The following is a 16,505-nucleotide window of genomic DNA, read 5'->3' on the forward strand; positions in this document are numbered from 1 at the left end:
TAAACTAAAACCCACCCTCTTACGAGGTTCATATTCACCATTCTGACGTAAAAAATGACAAGAAACAAGATTTTGAGCTGAAAAACTTTTGCATGTTACCCCTTCATCCCCTAATTTCAATTTTAAAATTTTGAGGGGTGGTTTCGGTCAAAACCCACCCTCTCAGTAACAAGTTATGTGGCTTAAAGTGTTTCTCTTTGACCCTGTTATCAGTTTTCTATGTAAAAAACATTTGCATCCTCATACCGGAATTAAATTAAAAAATAAAAGATTTTCATCCTGCACTTTGTGCGCGAAAAAATAAAATATTCTAAATTAAACTAAAACCCACCCTCTTACGAGGTTCATATTCACCATTCTGACGTAAAGAATGACAAGAAACAAGATTTCTAGCTTAAAAACTTTTGCATGTTACCCCTTCATCCCCTAATTTCAATTTTAAAATTTTGAGGGGTGGTTTCGGTCAAAACCCACCCTCTCAGTAACAAGTTATGTGGCTTAAAATGTTACTCTTTGACCCTGTTATCAGTTTCAAATGTAAAAAACATTTGCATCCCCATACCGGAATTAAATTAAAAAATAAAAGATTTTCACCCTCCACTTTATCCGTGAAAAATCGATGTTATCTAAATTTAAATAAAACCCACCCTTTCACGGGGTTCATATTCACTATACTGACGTAAAAAATGACGAGAAACAAGATTTTGAGCTGAAAAACTTTTGCATGTCACCCCTTCATCCCCTAATTTCAATTTTAAAATTTTGAGGGGTGGTTTCGGTCAAAACCCACCCTCTCAGTAACAAGTTATGTTGCTTAAAGTGTTTCTCGTTGACCCTGTTATCAGTTTTCAATGTAAAAAACATTTGCATCCCCATAGCGGAATTAAATTATAAAATAAAAGATTTTCACCCTCCACTTTATCCGTGAAAAATCAATGTTATCTAAATTTAAATAAAACCCACCCTCTCACGGGGTTCATATTCATAATACTGACGTAAAAAATGACGAGAAACAAGATTTTGAGCTGAAAATCTTTTGCATGTCACCCCTTCATCCCCTATTTTCAATTTTAAAATTTTGAGGGGTGGTTTCGGTCAAAACCCACCCTCTCAGTAACAAGTTATGTGGCTTAAAGTGTTTCTCTTTGACCCTGTTATCAGTTTTCAATGTAAAAAACATTTGCATCCCCATACCGGAATTAAATTAAAAAATAAAAGATTTTCACCCTGCACTTTGTGCGCGAAAAATTAAAATATTCTAAATTAAACTAAAACCCACCCTCTCACGGGGTTCATATTCACAATTCTGACGTAAAAAATTACAAGAAACAAGATTTCGAGCTGAAAAACTTTTGCATGTCACCCCTTCATCCCCTAAATACAATTTTAAAATTTTAAGGGGTGGTTTCGGTAAAAACCCACCCTCTCAGTAACAAGTTATGAGGCTTAAAATGTTCCTCTTTGACCCTGTTATCAGTTTTCGATGTAAAAAACATTTGCATCCCCATACCGGAATTAAATTATAAAATAAAAGATTTTCACCCTCCACTTTATCCGTGAAAAATCAATGTTATCTAAATTTAAATAAAACCCACCCTCTCACGGGGTTCATATTCATAATACTGACGTAAAAAATGACGAGAAACAAGATTTTGAGCTGAAAAACTTTTGCATGTCACCCCTTCATCCCCTAATTACAATTTTAAAATTTTAAGGGGTGGTTTCGGTCAAAACCCACCCTCTCAGTAACAAGTTATGTGGCTTAAAATGTTCTTCTTTGACCCTGTTATCAGTTTCCGCTTTAAAAAACATTTGCATTCCTATACCGGAATTAAATTAAAAAATAAAATATTTTCACCCTGCATTTTGTGCATGAAAAATTAAAATTTAAGTTATGTGGCTCAAAATTTTCCTCTTTTACCCTTCTATCAGTTTGTCCGTCATATCAAACATTTGCATCCCCATACGGGAATTTTGAAATAAATTTTAAATACATTTTAACCAATTATCGTTTTGAGGTAGAACTTCTTTACGGAGGGTGGGTTCGTGGTGATTATAAAGACTTTTTCCATGATAGTATTGGTGATCTTCAAGCTATTAATTGTTTTAGAAAAAAAAATTATCTTTCTGTACGTGTTTCGGCTGCTGGCTGCTGCCATAATTCATGAGCTGTGAAATTTTTTTGAATACAATTACTACACAAAATAAATTTTTCATCAATATAGTAATTTGTTGTAAACGCTTTTTATATCCATTTTTTACAAAAATTTGAATTATAAAATAATTTTGAAGCTCATGAATTATGTTTGCAGGCGCATCATAAACATATTGTTGTATTGTCATATTATTTTTGGCTAACATTAAGCAACTCGAAAAACACAATCCGACTTAAATTCAAATTATTTATCCGCGCCTTCTCAATTTTTTTCGCGAGGAAACAACAATCAAACCCTTTTCTCCTCAAATATTTTGTTTTATATTAGGCCTCATCCCCAAATGATATTATAATAATATTAATCAATTTTTTCCTCGTGATTTTTTTTCAAATTTTTGGGTTAGAATAATGAAAAAAAGAAATTATGATATTCTTATATGTTTCACGGAAAAATCAATCAACCAATTTCAAACCACAACGGTCCATTATTCATATAATTTTCAACCAAAATGAGAATTGCAGCCCAATTTCTTCTTTTTTTTTTTCATTATTGAAATCAACGCACATATCTGTTCAGCCATATTTCTAGATTTTTCTACGAAAAATCTGTTGCGTGGGCCCCATTTATTATTCCTTTTTTTTTATTAATATTAAGCAATCTCTACAAGTCTACAGGTTGAAAAATTTTCACTTTTTTTACTTTTAAATATTTAAATAACTGTAGAATGCACTCTAGGGTGAGATGGTATTTAATGGAATTTATGAATGATATAAATTTCTTTCAGGTTAAGAACGAATAATTTTGTATACGTACATACATATTTTACTCTTGTTAAGATAAGTTTTTCTTGAACAGTTTCAGTAAAACCTTTTGCAGAAAAAATATTTAATAATTATTTATTTTGGTTGTTTAACAGTCCATTTTTGAAAGTTGATTAGTAAAAAATTAATACACGAACGAGGCCGTTTAAAAAAAAAGAATGCTATTTTAAGCAATAACAATAATTTACAGATTGATACAATAATTTCAGGTGTGGGGATGCAATAGATATTCTCTACAGAAACTGAAACAGGGGTCAAACTGTAACATTTTGAGTCAGTTTTTGGTTGCCGCAGAGGGTGGGTTCTTGACGAAACAACTATAAAAAATTTTTGGAATAAGCAGCGAAAGAGGTGAGATGAAATAATTTTTTTATCTCAGATTCTTCTTTCTCGTCATTTTTTATTATGACAAACTTGTGAATATGAATTCTATAAGAGGATGGGCTTCACTAAGATTTAAAAAAAAAATTCAAAAGTGAAAATCTATAAATTTTTCTTACATTCAGTAAGAGGGATGCATTTGTTATTCCCCACGAAAACTGATAAAAGAGTCAAAGAGTAACATTGAAGGTCGTAGTTTTGGTGCCTAAAAGGGTGGGTTATTGCCGAAACCACCCCTCAAAATTTTAAAATTGAAATTAGGGGATGAAGGGGTGACATGCAAAAGTTTTTCAGCTAAAAATCTTGTTTCTTGTCATTTTTTACGTCAGAATGGTGAATATGAACCCCGTGAGAGGGTGGGTTTTATTTAAATTTAGATAACATTGAATTTTCACGGATAAAGTGGAGGGTGAAAATCTTTTATTTTTTAATTTAATTCCGGTATGGGGATGCAAATGTTTTTTACATTGAAAACTGATAACAGGGTCAAAGAGAAACACTTTAAGCCACATAACTTGTTACTGAGAGGTTGGGTTTTGACCGAAACCACCCCTCAAAATTTTAAAATTGTAATTAGGGGATGAAGGGGTGACATGCAAAAAATTTTCAGCTCAAAATCTTGTTTCTCGTCATTTTTTACGTCAGTATTATGAATATGAACCCCGTGAGAGGGTGGGTTTTATTTAAATTTAGATAACATTGATTTTTCACGGATAAAGTGGAGGGTGAAAATCTTTTATTTTATAATTTAATTCCGGTATGGGGATGCAAATGTTTTTTACATCGAAAACTGATAACAGGGTCAAAGAGGAACATTTTAAGCCTCATAACTTGTTACTGAGAGGGTGGGTTTTGACCGAAACCACCCCTTAAAATTTTAAAATTGTATTTAGGGGATGAAGGGGTGACATGCAAAAGTTTTTCAGCTCGAAATCTTGTTTCTTGTAATTTTTTACGTCAGAATTGTGAATATGAACCCCGTGAGAGGGTGGGTTTTAGTTTAATTTAGAATATTTTAATTTTTCGCGCACAAAGTGCAGGGTGAAAATCTTTTATTTTTTAATTTAATTCCGGTATGGGGATTCAAATGTTTTTTAAATCGAAAACTGATAACAGGGTCAAAGAGGAACATTTTAAGCCACATAACTTGTTACTGAGAGGGTGGGTTTTGACCGAAACCACCCCTCAAAATTTTAAAATTGAAAATAGGGGATGAAGGGGTGACATGCAAAAGATTTTCAGCTCAAAATCTTGTTTCTCGTCATTTTTTACGTCAGTATTATGAATATGAACCCCGTGAGAGGGTGGGTTTTATTTAAATTTAGATAACATTGATTTTTCACGGATAAAGTGGAGGGTGAAAATCTTTTATTTTATAATTTAATTCCGGTATGGGGATGCAAATGTTTTTTACATTGAAAACTGATAACAGGGTCAACGAGAAACACTTTAAGCAACATAACTTGTTACTGAGAGGTTGGGTTTTGACCGAAACCACCCCTCAAATTTTAAATTTCGAAAATAGGGGATGAAGGGGTGACATGCAAAAGTTTTTCAGCTCGAAATCTTGTTTCTCGTCATTTTTTACATCAGTATGGTGAATATGAACCCCGTGAGAGGGTGGGTTTTATTTTAATTTAGATATCATTGATTTTTCACGGATAAAGTGGAGGGTGAAAATCTTTTATTTTTTAATTTAATTCCGGTATTGGGATGCAAACGTTTTTTGCATTGAAAACTGATAACAGGGTCAAAAAGAAACACTTTAAGCCACATAACTTGTTACTGAGAGGGTGGGTTTTGACCGAAACCACCCCTCAAAATTTTAAAATTGAAATTAGGGGATGAAGGGGTGACATGCAAAAGATTTTTAGCTTGAAATCTTGTTTCTTGTCATTTTTTACGTCAGTATGGTGAATATGAACCTCGTAAGAGGGTGGGTTTTAGTTTAATTTAGAATATATTAATTTTTCGCGCACAAAGTGCAGGGTGAAAATCTTTTATTTTTTTATTTAATTCCGGTATGGGGATGCAAATGTTTTTTACGTCGAAAAATGATAACAGGGTCAAAGAGGAACATTTTAAGCCACATAACTTGTTACTGAGAGGGTGGGTTTTGACCGAAACTACCCCTTAAAAATTTAAAATTGTAATTAGGGGATGAAGGGATGACATGCAAAAGTTTTTCAGCTCAAAATCTTGTTTCTCGTCATTTTTTACGTCAGTATTATGAATATGAACCCCGTGAAAGGGTGGGTTTTATTTAAATTTAGATAACATTGATTTTTCACGGATAAAGTGGAGGGTGAAAATCTTTTATTTTTTAATTTAATTCCGGTATGGGGATGCAAATGTTTTTTACATTTGAAACTGATAACAGGGTCAAAGAGGAACATTTTAAGCCAAATAACTTGTTACTGAGAGGGTGGGTTTTGACCGAAACCACCCCTTAAAATTTTAAAATTGAAAATAGGGGATGAAGGGGTGACATGCAAAAGTTTTTCAGCTCGAAATCTTGTTTCTCGTCATTTTTTACGTCAGTATGGTGAATATGAACCTCGTAAGAGGGTGGGTTTTAGTTTAATTTAGAATATATTAATTTTTCGCGCACAAAGTGCAGGGTGAAAATCTTTTATTTTTTTATTTAATTCCGGTATGGGGATGCAAATGTTTTTTACATCGAAAACTGATAACAGGGTCAAAGAGGAACATTTTAAGCCACATAACTTGTTACTGAGAGGGTGGGTTTTGACCGAAACTACCCCTTAAAAATTTAAAATTGTAATTAGGGGATGAAGGGATGACATGCAAAAGTTTTTCAGCTCAAAATCTTGTTTCTCGTCATTTTTTACGTCAGTATTATGAATATGAACCCCGTGAGAGGGTGGGTTTTATTTAAATTTAGATAACATTGATTTTTCACGGATAAAGTGAAGGGTGAAAATCTTTTATTTTTTAATTTAATTCCGGTATGGGGATGCAAATGTTTTTTACATTTGAAACTGATAACAGGGTCAAAGAGGAACATTTTAAGCCAAATAACTTGTTACTGAGAGGGTGGGTTTTGACCGAAACCACCCCTCAAAATTTTAAAATTGAAAATAGGGGATGAAGGGGTGACATGCAAAAGTTTTTCAGCTCGAAATCTTGTTTCTCGTCATTTTTTACGTCAGTATGGTGAATATGAACCCCGTGAGAAGGTGGGTTTTAGTTATATTTAGAAAACTTTGATTTTTCACGGATAAAGTGCAGAGTGAAAATCTGTTATTTTTTAATTTAATTCCGGTATGGGGATGCAAATGTTTTTTACGTCGAAAAATGATAACAGGGTCAAAGAAGAACATTTTAAGCCACATAACTTGTTACTGAGAGGGTGGGTTTTGACCTAAACTATTAATATTGTGTTTGAATCAACCTCCAAATTTCTTAGGTTGGCACCCTGCTTTTTTCCGTCGCTGCTAACGCTATCGCTATCGCTAACTTCAGTCAGGTGAATTTCGCGTGTTGTTTACTCCGCGAAGCCCACGAAAAGATCATAAACAATTATACAGTACCGCAGCGTGTACCATTGATAATGTCGCGTTTGTGGGTGTTTATGGGTAGGAGCTTGGACAAAAGCTTCTGCTGCACCCTTTTCCACAGAAAGTTCGCCCTTCCGAATAGCACAGGAGGATTTCAAAGGAATTACGTAACACCGGCTAAAGATAAAATAGGTAAAATTATTTTATTATTAGTTAAATTGCTCATCTTTTTTTTAAAACACTGGCCTCGGGGCTGGAGTCTTATTAATTGCCCCTCTTATGATCCTTCATCAAAATTTGCAGACAAGAAAAATCTACTTGAGGGATGCAGACCCTTGTACTTGGACGCACAAGCCACAACACCAATGGTAAGAGGAAACAAATTTGCATATAATGTTATGATAGCTAAACGCATTCAACTAAAAATATGAATGATTTCTTACCCAGGATCCAAGAGTTTTGGATGCGATGCTGCCTTACTTGACTAGTTACTATGGCAATCCACATTCCCGCACACATGCTTACGGATGGGAAAGTGAAGATGCCATGGAGATCGCAAGAAAAGTGTGTTATATAAGTTTTACAAAAAAAATAACTATAATAATTGAAATTTTATTGTAGCAAGTGGCGGATTTGATTGGCGCTAGTGATCCTCGCGAAATTATTTTCACTTCTGGGGCTACAGAGTCCAACAATGTGTCCGTCAAGGGTGTTGCCAGGTTTTACAGTTCGAGGAAAAAACACGTCATCACATCAGCAACAGTAAATAAAGTCAGAAGGACTGATTTTTAAATAAAGCGTATAAAATTTCAGGAGCACAAATGTGTTTTGGACTCTTGCCGAGTGTTGGAGTCGGAGGGATTCAAGGTTACTTACCTGCCTGTCGGTCAGGGTGGGTTGATTGACCTGAAGCAGCTTGAAAGCGAGATCACTCCCGACACTTCTCTAGTTTCCATCATGACGGTGAACAACGAGATCGGCGTCATTCAGCCTGTCGAGGAAATAGGTTTGAAAATTTCATCTATCACTTCACGGTCGAGCTCATTTTCAATTTTTCAGGGGCGCTTTGCAGGTCCAAGAAGGTGTTCTTCCACACGGACGCAGCTCAGGCTGTAGGAAAAATTCCTCTTGACGTTAACAAAATGAACATTGACCTGATGTCCATCAGTGGCCACAAAATTTATGGTCCTAAAGGTAGCTGAATTTAAATATGCCATATTTTCTAATTAAAATTGAATTTTACCAAAGGTGTTGGTGCTCTTTACGTGAGGCGCAGACCAAGGGTGCGTCTAGAGCCACTTCAAAGCGGCGGAGGCCAAGAGAGAGGAATGCGAAGCGGCACCGTCCCAACTCCACTAGTGGTCGGTCTTGGTGCTGCCTGTGCTCTTGCTCAACGAGAGATGGAGGTTTGAAAACAATTCTGGATATTTAAAACTCAACATAATCTTGTTTTTTTGCAGTATGACCACGAGAGAATGACCAAACTTTCAAACAGACTGCTTGAGAAAATTTATGCTAAACTGCCGCAAGTTGTGAGAAATGGTGACCCGGTGAGGACATACCCCGGTTGCATTAACTTGTCTTTTGCTTATGTTGAAGGTAATGAAATTAATTAATAAGTCTCTGTCAAATAATCTGGAGGGTCTTTACAGGCGAATCACTACTGATGGCCCTAAAGGACGTGGCCCTGTCAAGTGGCAGCGCTTGCACATCAGCGTCGTTAGAACCTTCTTACGTTCTGCGTGCAATTGGTGCAGACGAAGACCTGGCACATTCCTCTATCAGGTAATGAATTATTATGGTTTTAAATGTTTTCGACTAATTAAATTTAATATGAAGATTTGGCTTTGGGAGATTCACAACAGAGGAGGAAGTGGACTACACAGCTGAACGGTGCATCGAGCAAGTTACGAGACTGAGGGAAATGAGGTAAATTATGATCAAGAAGCTGCAATTTTTTTTTTTTTTAATTTGAGCATTGTTTAGCCCTTTGTGGGAGATGTTCCAAGATGGAGTCGATCTGAAGAGCATCAAGTGGAGTCAGCATTGAAACACTTCAGACTTTCAAAAAATCCATTCATCATATAATAATATATTTTAAGTTGAAAACTAATGCAAACGATTAAATTGTCTTTAGAAGAAAATTAAAAAATTTATTTGGAAGCTTAATTTTTGCTTCAACTATTTTAAAGAAAAATTTAATACAAAGAAATCCAACATGTCAAAGCGTGAAAAGACTAAACTAACAATAAGGAAGGGCAAACAAAAACTGAATTATTTTGTGTTCATTAATCATAGTATATGATTACATTGATGGTGAGACACAATAATTGAATAATATTTTAAGTACCCAAAATCTGAGCCTCCTCTTCTGCTGTGGGGTGCACACTCACAGTCAGACGAGGAAACAGGCTTATGTATTGGGCTTGAATAAGATTGAAATGGAGAGACAAAGATTCCAGAGCGTTGGAAGTGAAAATCACAAGATTTTGCAAGTTAGGAGAACGTTCGAGCAGTTTTAGAAGACTATTCATGTCTGCTGGGCTATTTGGATTGATTTTCTCCAGTTTGACTTGTTTGAGATTGAAATTTTTGACAAATTTCCCTCGTGAAGAAAGATTCATGGCCTTTGCAAAACTGGACAGTTTGTTGTTTGCACAGTACTCAAAACACTCTAACACAGGCAGCTTAATGATGGCAGCCAAAAATCCTGGTGGAAAAGTGTCCCAGCCAACACAAATGATGCAGCTCTTCAGGCTTTTGAAATTCAGGATGTTTGATCTCGGAGTTTCAAAAATCCAATCACCCTCAATTTTAAGGTGAACCAAGTTCAGTCCAACACATCTTGTCAGTCGATCTAAGTCAATAGTGACAGCTGTTGATACTTTGTCATGGATCAATTCCAGATGAGTTAGTTGGTGGCCTATATTTCTGAGAAACCGATCAATATTCAAGGGGACTGCTGACCTGATAGTTAATTTCTGGATCAGTTCAAATTGATCAAACTGACGCAGATTGACAGGGTGAATAGCAACTAGCTCTCGAACCTATGTATGGAAAAATTATATTGAAAAGTGTGTGCAACAAAAAGCAGGAAAAAAATACGTTTGGAAGTTTGCAAGGAGGGTAGGGAACATGGTCCAAAATCTCAATTTTGGTGAATTTGAGATCAGTGGTGCAGCCGTATAATTCCTTAAATTCCTGCAGCATTCCTGAAAAGCGCTGGGCATCACAGGTGCAAAGCACCTCCAATTTGGGCGAGTTGAACAAAACGGTTGCCAGGTACTGGTAGTCGGATTTTGTGTCTTCCTTTTTGGGTGTTGTACACAAAGACAAATGTGTGAGTTGCTTCAGTTTTGACAGACTCTTGACGCCTTCCAGAGAAACTCCATCAAATCCAATGAAAATTTTCCTAGTATTTTGTTTCGTTTAAGTTTAGAAAAAAAATTTATATTTCTATTATAATTCTCACTTTAGCTGAGGATGTTCTTCAGCCAGCTGATCCAATGCTGAATCGGTCAAAAAGTACTTGCTAGTGATGAGAATTTGCAGGTGTGGAAAACCAGAGACTTTGTTTGCAGAAAACGGCACTCGCTTTGCAGTCGGCGCGTGCAGAGTTAACTTTTTGATCAGAGGCGACTTTAGTCTCAAAAGCCCCAGCAGTTGATCCTCTTCATGGTGCTTCACATAACTCAAATCAAACTCTTCGGTGTTGCTGTGAAGCAAGCAGGTAAAATCATGGAAGGAGAGTTCACCTCGTAGGCGCTTGCACTGCGTAAATAGATGAGTGAGGAAAGTAGACTTTTCTTCTTCTCCTTTAAGCGTTCGAAAAAAATAAAAATTTTAAAATCAAAATTTGGATGACTTTAATTGATTTTTCAACAGAGGAGTATAAATAAACTGAACTTACCAAGTCCTAACGCAGCAACACCAAGAGTTAGATTAACAGATCCTCCGTTATCCATAGCCCTATCCAATTGCTCTAAAAGAACTTTAAGTAAAAACGACATCAAAGGTTTTTCTATCTTTGATCTACGTTGGTAAATCCTGCAATCAAATGAAAAAAGTGGTAAAAGTTTTAGCTTGAGGACGTACCATATATAATATCTCGGCGCGGACCTCTCTTGAGGCAAAACTTGTTTTTCAGATGTGTTGCCGTTTCTTCACATTTTGAATTTACTCTTTTTAATTTGACTTGTGAAGAATAAATAACAACGATAATCAAAAGAAAATTTTAATTGAAAAATGTAAGAAAATTCATAAAATTATTCCATAATTATCAATAATAAAATTATCATTATGAGTTGTTGATTAGTGGATAAATGGAGAAATGTATATGACTGTGTACCTTTTCAATAACTTTCAGTCTTAAAAAATTTAGCGGTTCCTCTAATACTTTAGTTTCTCTTTTAAATCGTTTGCCAACAAAAATTATCTCTTAATTTTTTTTAAATTTTATGCATTGTTTTTCTTAACTTCAATTTCCTTTTGCATGATATATAACTCCCCTTTATTTTTTTTAGTTAAATATATTGTTACTTCATTGGAATAATTTGTTCCTTATATTCACTCAAAGTTACAAACTAAATAGCTCATTCATTTTTGGTATACATGAAAACGCCTGCGGAAACCAGATTTATGTGACCAGCGCAACAGGAGTGGGTCTCCCTCCTGAAGCATGCGCGCAGGCTGGACTTTGTTTACATTTTGGAGCATGATAAGCTTATTCCAGTGACAAATAAATTTATTGTATTAGTCTGCGTATAGAGAGTTTGGACTGCCTTCTATTGGAGAACAGTCATCAAGATAGATTATTTAAACTTGATGATGAAGTAAGTTTTATAATATCCCGCGTCGGATTTATTAAAATTCCAAATTTCCAGGACCGGCGTTTGCTCCTGCGTTTGCACAGTGTTTATTTTCCTCTTCCCCCTGCTTGTGACTGAAACTAAGGCTGATAGCGTAGACCCTTCCAAGTGCCAAGTTTATGGGCCAGGACTGATACCCAATGTTGTGCTGCCAGCGAGATACTTTTTCATAGAGACGCACGACTCCAAAGGGAAAAGGTGACAAATATATTTTCATATTCGAACGAATTATTATTATTAAAAATAACATTGTAATTTAATTTTCAGAATTCACGAATCTCCAAATGGAAAGTTTGAAATCAAATTTGATGGAGACTGCAAACTGTGGCAGGAAGTGCTGGACGTCAGAGACGGTTCCCTCATTGTCCGCTACAAGTTGTACAAATCTTGCCAACACATGACAATAAATGTTTCCTACAACGGGAAGCCCGTCGCTAAATCGCCTTACAAGCTCCACGGTAAAACTTAATTTAGTTTCAAATTAATCAGGCTAAATGTCTTATATCTAAGGACCCTTCCACTCCGAGACATGCAACTGTCCAGAGGACGACTTTGACTCATGGATGAGAGACTTTGGTTGTCCCCAGCGCACAGATCAACAAATCCTGGATGATCTCGACATGTTCCCAGCTCTCAACTACTCCGAGTTTAGGGCTGCAGCCTGGGAAAGGTTTGACCGGCCAAATAGCATGAGTGTGTGCAACTACGTTGTTAAAAACAATGAAGTATAATTTTATCTTCAAGTCGCAGGAAAAGATAATTCACTAATTTAACTTCAAGGTTCATCGGAAATGTCTAGGCGCTCACGTGGGCTTTAAGATGTTTTGGGACAACATTTTGCTTTCTATGGCAAGGAAAGTGAAGCTGCCTGATCTTGAGCTTATTGTAAATTTGGGTGACTGGCCGTTGGTGAGGCTGGAGGAGCTGAAAGTGCCTATGCTCTCTTGGTGCGGCTCAGATGAAACCATAGACATTGTTGTCCCAACCTATGAACTGACCGAGGCTACTTTGGAGTGCATGGGAAGGTAATTTGGGATTTATAAGTTTTTTTTATTTAATTAGAATAAAAGAAAAATTGGCATTTAAATAATAAAAAGATATTTATAAAATATTTTTTTAACTGGAAATTAACAGATTATTTAATAATCATTAGGGTGACGATTGACATGCTGTCCGTTCAGGGAAACACACCAATGCCCTGGGAACAAAGAAAGCCAGTGGCCTTTTGGCGCGGAAGAGACTCGAGCCGAGAACGACTGGACCTTATCAAAATCGCTCGGGAACATCATGATCTGATCAACGCTTCACTGACAAACTTTTTCTTCTTCAGAGACTTGGAAGACATTTACGGACCAAAAGTCAAACACGTTTCGTTTTTTGACTTTTTCGAGGTAATTTTTTTCAAAAATAATTTTCCATTCAAATAATGGAAGAATGATTTTACTTGGTTCTTTAGTACAAGTATCAGCTGAATTTGGACGGGACAGTGGCAGCCTACCGATGTCCCTTTTTGCTTGCCGGGGGCTCAACCGTTTTCAAGCAGGACTCGCCCTACTACGAACACTTCTATGGGAAACTGCACCCTTGGACTCATTATGTGCCACTTGCTAAAAATCTGAGCGACGTGGAGGACCGACTTAAGTGGGCCCAGGAGCACGACGACGAGGCGCACAAAATAGCCAAGCAGGGCCAAATGTTCACCCAGGAAAACTTGATGCCCAAGGACATTTTCTGCTACTACGCCATGCTGTTTAGAGTGAGTCACATATTCCACGCACATTTCAACAAAACACATTATTTACACTTTTCATTCCAGGAAATGAGAGACCGTTTAGTCAGCAAGGTCAAGGTTCAAAAGGGAATGGAAAAAGTTCCACAGCCCGAGAGTGACTGCGAGTGTCTGCAGAGGAAAGAAGAGCCAAAGGACGAACTGTGAACTCGGACTAAACGTCATTGCAAAACTATTCGATATAGTCATGTTTAATGAAGCAAAATTCTCTAATCATTCCATTCCATAGCTTTGATAATTCATTAAATTTCATTCCTTCCGGGAATTATTATTTTTCTAAAATAAAATCAAAGTGTTCATTTGAAGTAAATTGTCCTGATTATTCAAATAAAATATTTCCATACCAGAAAAATATATAATAAAATACTTAATTTATGTATAAGATATGAAGGCTATTTAAAAAAATATTATTTGCAACAAAAAAAAAGATCCGAAGTGTATAAAATAAAGCTCTGAACCAACCTCTTACTATTCATAGCCAAAAATCTCTCGAACAAACATTAAATTACAAAATGATACTAAAGAAAATTGTGCATGAAATTTGATAATTGGAAATTTATAAAATTGTGTGGCATGATTTTGGAAAAAAGTTTTGAGATTTCGCGCCATAGATATGTTTACAAACAGGAGCGGTAAATTTAAAGATTGTATTGACGGACAGGGACGTGGACTCATGACGCGGGTCGTGCTTGTGGGGTTGCTCCTCTGCGTACCCCTGCAGCTATGGCTGGCGTGGGACCTCAGAGACCCTGACCGAACCCTGAAGGAACAACTGGTCCACTTTAAGCGTTTGCTTGTTGACGGCGTTGACTGGTGGCGTCGATGGTATTTCCGGTCTTTGAACAGCGTTCGCAGTAATGTCCATCGACACATCAACTATTAAGATTTCTCTTAAAGAGATTTTGTCGTTTCAGGTTTGTGGCGGAAAACTAGTCGGTACAATTTGTACCATGAAGAGTGTCCGGCAAAGGAAGTGGAGATGTACCGGATGTCTAAAGGCTTCTTCGGCCAGTCGCCTGACGTTCGACCCTACAGACCGGACTACCTGAAGCTGAGGATAGGACAGGTGGTCCGAGTGGATAATTTCGAGAATCCTGGCGTTATCATATCATGGGACCTCTATGCAAGGGTAACAATTTTCATTTGAAGAACGCTTTTGGCAGCAAGAAAAAATAATAATAATTTGTTCGAGTAGAAAATTTAAATGTCTCGCTTTTTTCTCGTGTAAAAAAATTGATGATCTGAATTGATCTGGTTCTGATATAATTTTCATAAATAAAACGTCATATATATTTTTCAGGCTCCTGAAGACTGGCTGGCTGAGAAGTATGGAAAGAATTTGGCAAGTTTTTTTTAACTCAAAAATTTCCAGGCAATTCTGATAAACTATTTTCCTTTTCCAGGAATTACGAAAAGAGCCCCATTACCGAGTGCTGCTAGGACAGCCCAACTCAAAAGAAGTCTATGTTCCTCAGAGGCAAATAAATGTATTAAAAGCGACGCAGGTGAGACACCCAAAGGTGTCCGAAATCTTCCATGGCTTCGACGGCGCGCAATACATTCCCAAAGAGCGGCTGAAGAAAAATTTCCCTCTAGACTAATTTGCTCACAATTAACTTTCTTGAATCGAAAGTTTCTAATTATATGTTAAAGTGGCTAAAATTAATTGTTGTTTGTTGCAGTTCCACATAATAAATAATTGTCCACAGCTTGTCCTTTGCACTCTTAACTGCAATCTGTATATTGAGCTTGGCATTAGTGTGAATGTAAATTTTAAATAAAATTTCATTTAAAAAAAAAACCACCCCAAATTCATATTCTTATTTGCTGGTAAGAATATTAGGATTTTTTTTATAGAGAGTAAAATTAATGAATCTATTTTTTAAGTGACTTTTTTTAAAATTTAAATATGCAAAAATTTGACGTGAACCGTTTACATTTTGATAGAGCTAGGCCATAAAATTATGATAGTAATAATTAGACTGATTTAGACATTACAAGACATAAACCTAATTTCCTAATACTTTAATTAATTTGGTACATATGATTTAATTGGTAATACATAATCATAATTCAACATTATTTCTCTTATCAGTTAACATATTTGTAAAACAAACTAGCACCGCTAATTAAATATTTTCCAATCATTTTATAAATTTAATCATGATGCGGGAGATGATTAATTTTTTACTTTTCGAGCAACACTTAATTTGAGACTGTGTCAAACAAACTGATACAATTACATACAAGCCTATACGTCATCGAAGATGAAATGGTTGCGTGGGAAACAATAGAATTTCATACCAAATTTACGTTTCTTAATAAAGTTTGAGACAGAATGTATTTGGATATGTATATTTGTACGTACCTTCAAATTTTTTCCCATCCGAGCAGAAGCTTTTTTTACAGTGGACCCTGACACACAGGGTTGAAACAGTCCACGTCCCAGCTAGAACATAAAAATACTGATAATTATTTTCTTATCCGAAATTATGTTTTAAGTTTTAATTTGCTGGAGAGAGCGGAAAAAATTGCGATTATTTATGTAATAATGTAATTTATTTTTAATTAATATTCAATTAAGCTGCACTATAACATAAACCTACATGAGCGGAAAGAATGAATAAAATTCTAAACTTTCTTGGACTCTGCGACGCACTTTTCTGTTGTTATTTGGTTAATTATCGCTCAGCAAGAATCACAAACACTCGGAAAACGCAGACAATTATTTTGCCCGCAACCAGCAACGTTATTTGTCCATCTCCACCTAAACACCAAATCCACCCGATCTTGTCTTCTTCGGTGTGTCGCGACCTTGAACGATATTCGTTCTCTTTTTGTGCAAGGAACATGAAACTTCTGCCACTGTTCATCGCTGGTCTACTCATCTTTCCCCTCTCTCAAAACACACCCGCAGAGGCGCAGACGCCGCAGACGGCAAAGAGAAGAGAATTTCGAGAAGGAGAGAA

At 36.0% G+C, this 16,505-nt stretch overlaps 4 protein-coding genes across 4 annotated transcripts; 3 read left to right on the forward strand and 1 right to left on the reverse strand.

Annotated features, from left to right (window-relative positions):
* Positions 1–6,852: 6,852 nt before the first annotated feature.
* Positions 6,853–9,048, forward strand: LOC132195112 (cysteine desulfurase-like). Its single transcript, XM_059616872.1, has 11 exons — positions 6,853–7,071; positions 7,183–7,247; positions 7,327–7,443; positions 7,501–7,641; positions 7,693–7,885; positions 7,939–8,073; positions 8,128–8,285; positions 8,340–8,478; positions 8,532–8,664; positions 8,719–8,808; positions 8,866–9,048. The coding sequence occupies exons 1-11, from the start codon at positions 6,933–6,935 to the stop codon at positions 8,927–8,929; spliced, it is 1,374 nt and encodes a 457-aa protein (XP_059472855.1). The 5' UTR covers positions 6,853–6,932; the 3' UTR covers positions 8,930–9,048.
* On the reverse strand, positions 8,528–16,417 carry LOC132195111 (uncharacterized). Its single transcript, XM_059616871.1, has 6 exons — positions 16,143–16,417; positions 15,905–15,985; positions 10,790–10,926; positions 10,352–10,694; positions 9,985–10,291; positions 8,528–9,926 (listed from the first exon to the last, which is right to left on the reverse strand). The coding sequence occupies exons 3-6, from the start codon at positions 10,887–10,889 to the stop codon at positions 9,222–9,224; spliced, it is 1,455 nt and encodes a 484-aa protein (XP_059472854.1). The 5' UTR covers positions 10,890–10,926; positions 15,905–15,985; positions 16,143–16,417; the 3' UTR covers positions 8,528–9,221.
* On the forward strand, positions 11,575–13,871 carry LOC132195226 (protein O-glucosyltransferase 2-like). Its single transcript, XM_059617071.1, has 8 exons — positions 11,575–11,711; positions 11,763–11,945; positions 12,015–12,205; positions 12,258–12,472; positions 12,528–12,772; positions 12,901–13,138; positions 13,204–13,503; positions 13,564–13,871. The coding sequence occupies exons 1-8, from the start codon at positions 11,704–11,706 to the stop codon at positions 13,681–13,683; spliced, it is 1,500 nt and encodes a 499-aa protein (XP_059473054.1). The 5' UTR covers positions 11,575–11,703; the 3' UTR covers positions 13,684–13,871.
* Positions 14,182–15,338, forward strand: LOC132195292 (uncharacterized). The gene is made up of 4 exons (XM_059617196.1): positions 14,182–14,390; positions 14,451–14,665; positions 14,837–14,878; positions 14,940–15,338. Exons 1-4 carry the CDS (start codon positions 14,210–14,212, stop codon positions 15,135–15,137), a joined length of 636 nt encoding a protein of 211 aa, XP_059473179.1. The 5' UTR covers positions 14,182–14,209; the 3' UTR covers positions 15,138–15,338.
* Positions 16,418–16,505: the final 88 nt, after the last annotated feature.

Source organism: Neocloeon triangulifer, unplaced genomic scaffold (assembly GCF_031216515.1).
Source record: "Neocloeon triangulifer isolate White Clay Creek 2 clone unplaced genomic scaffold, ASM3121651v1 ptg000009l, whole genome shotgun sequence".
Classification (NCBI taxonomy): Eukaryota; Metazoa; Arthropoda; class Insecta; order Ephemeroptera; family Baetidae; genus Neocloeon; species Neocloeon triangulifer.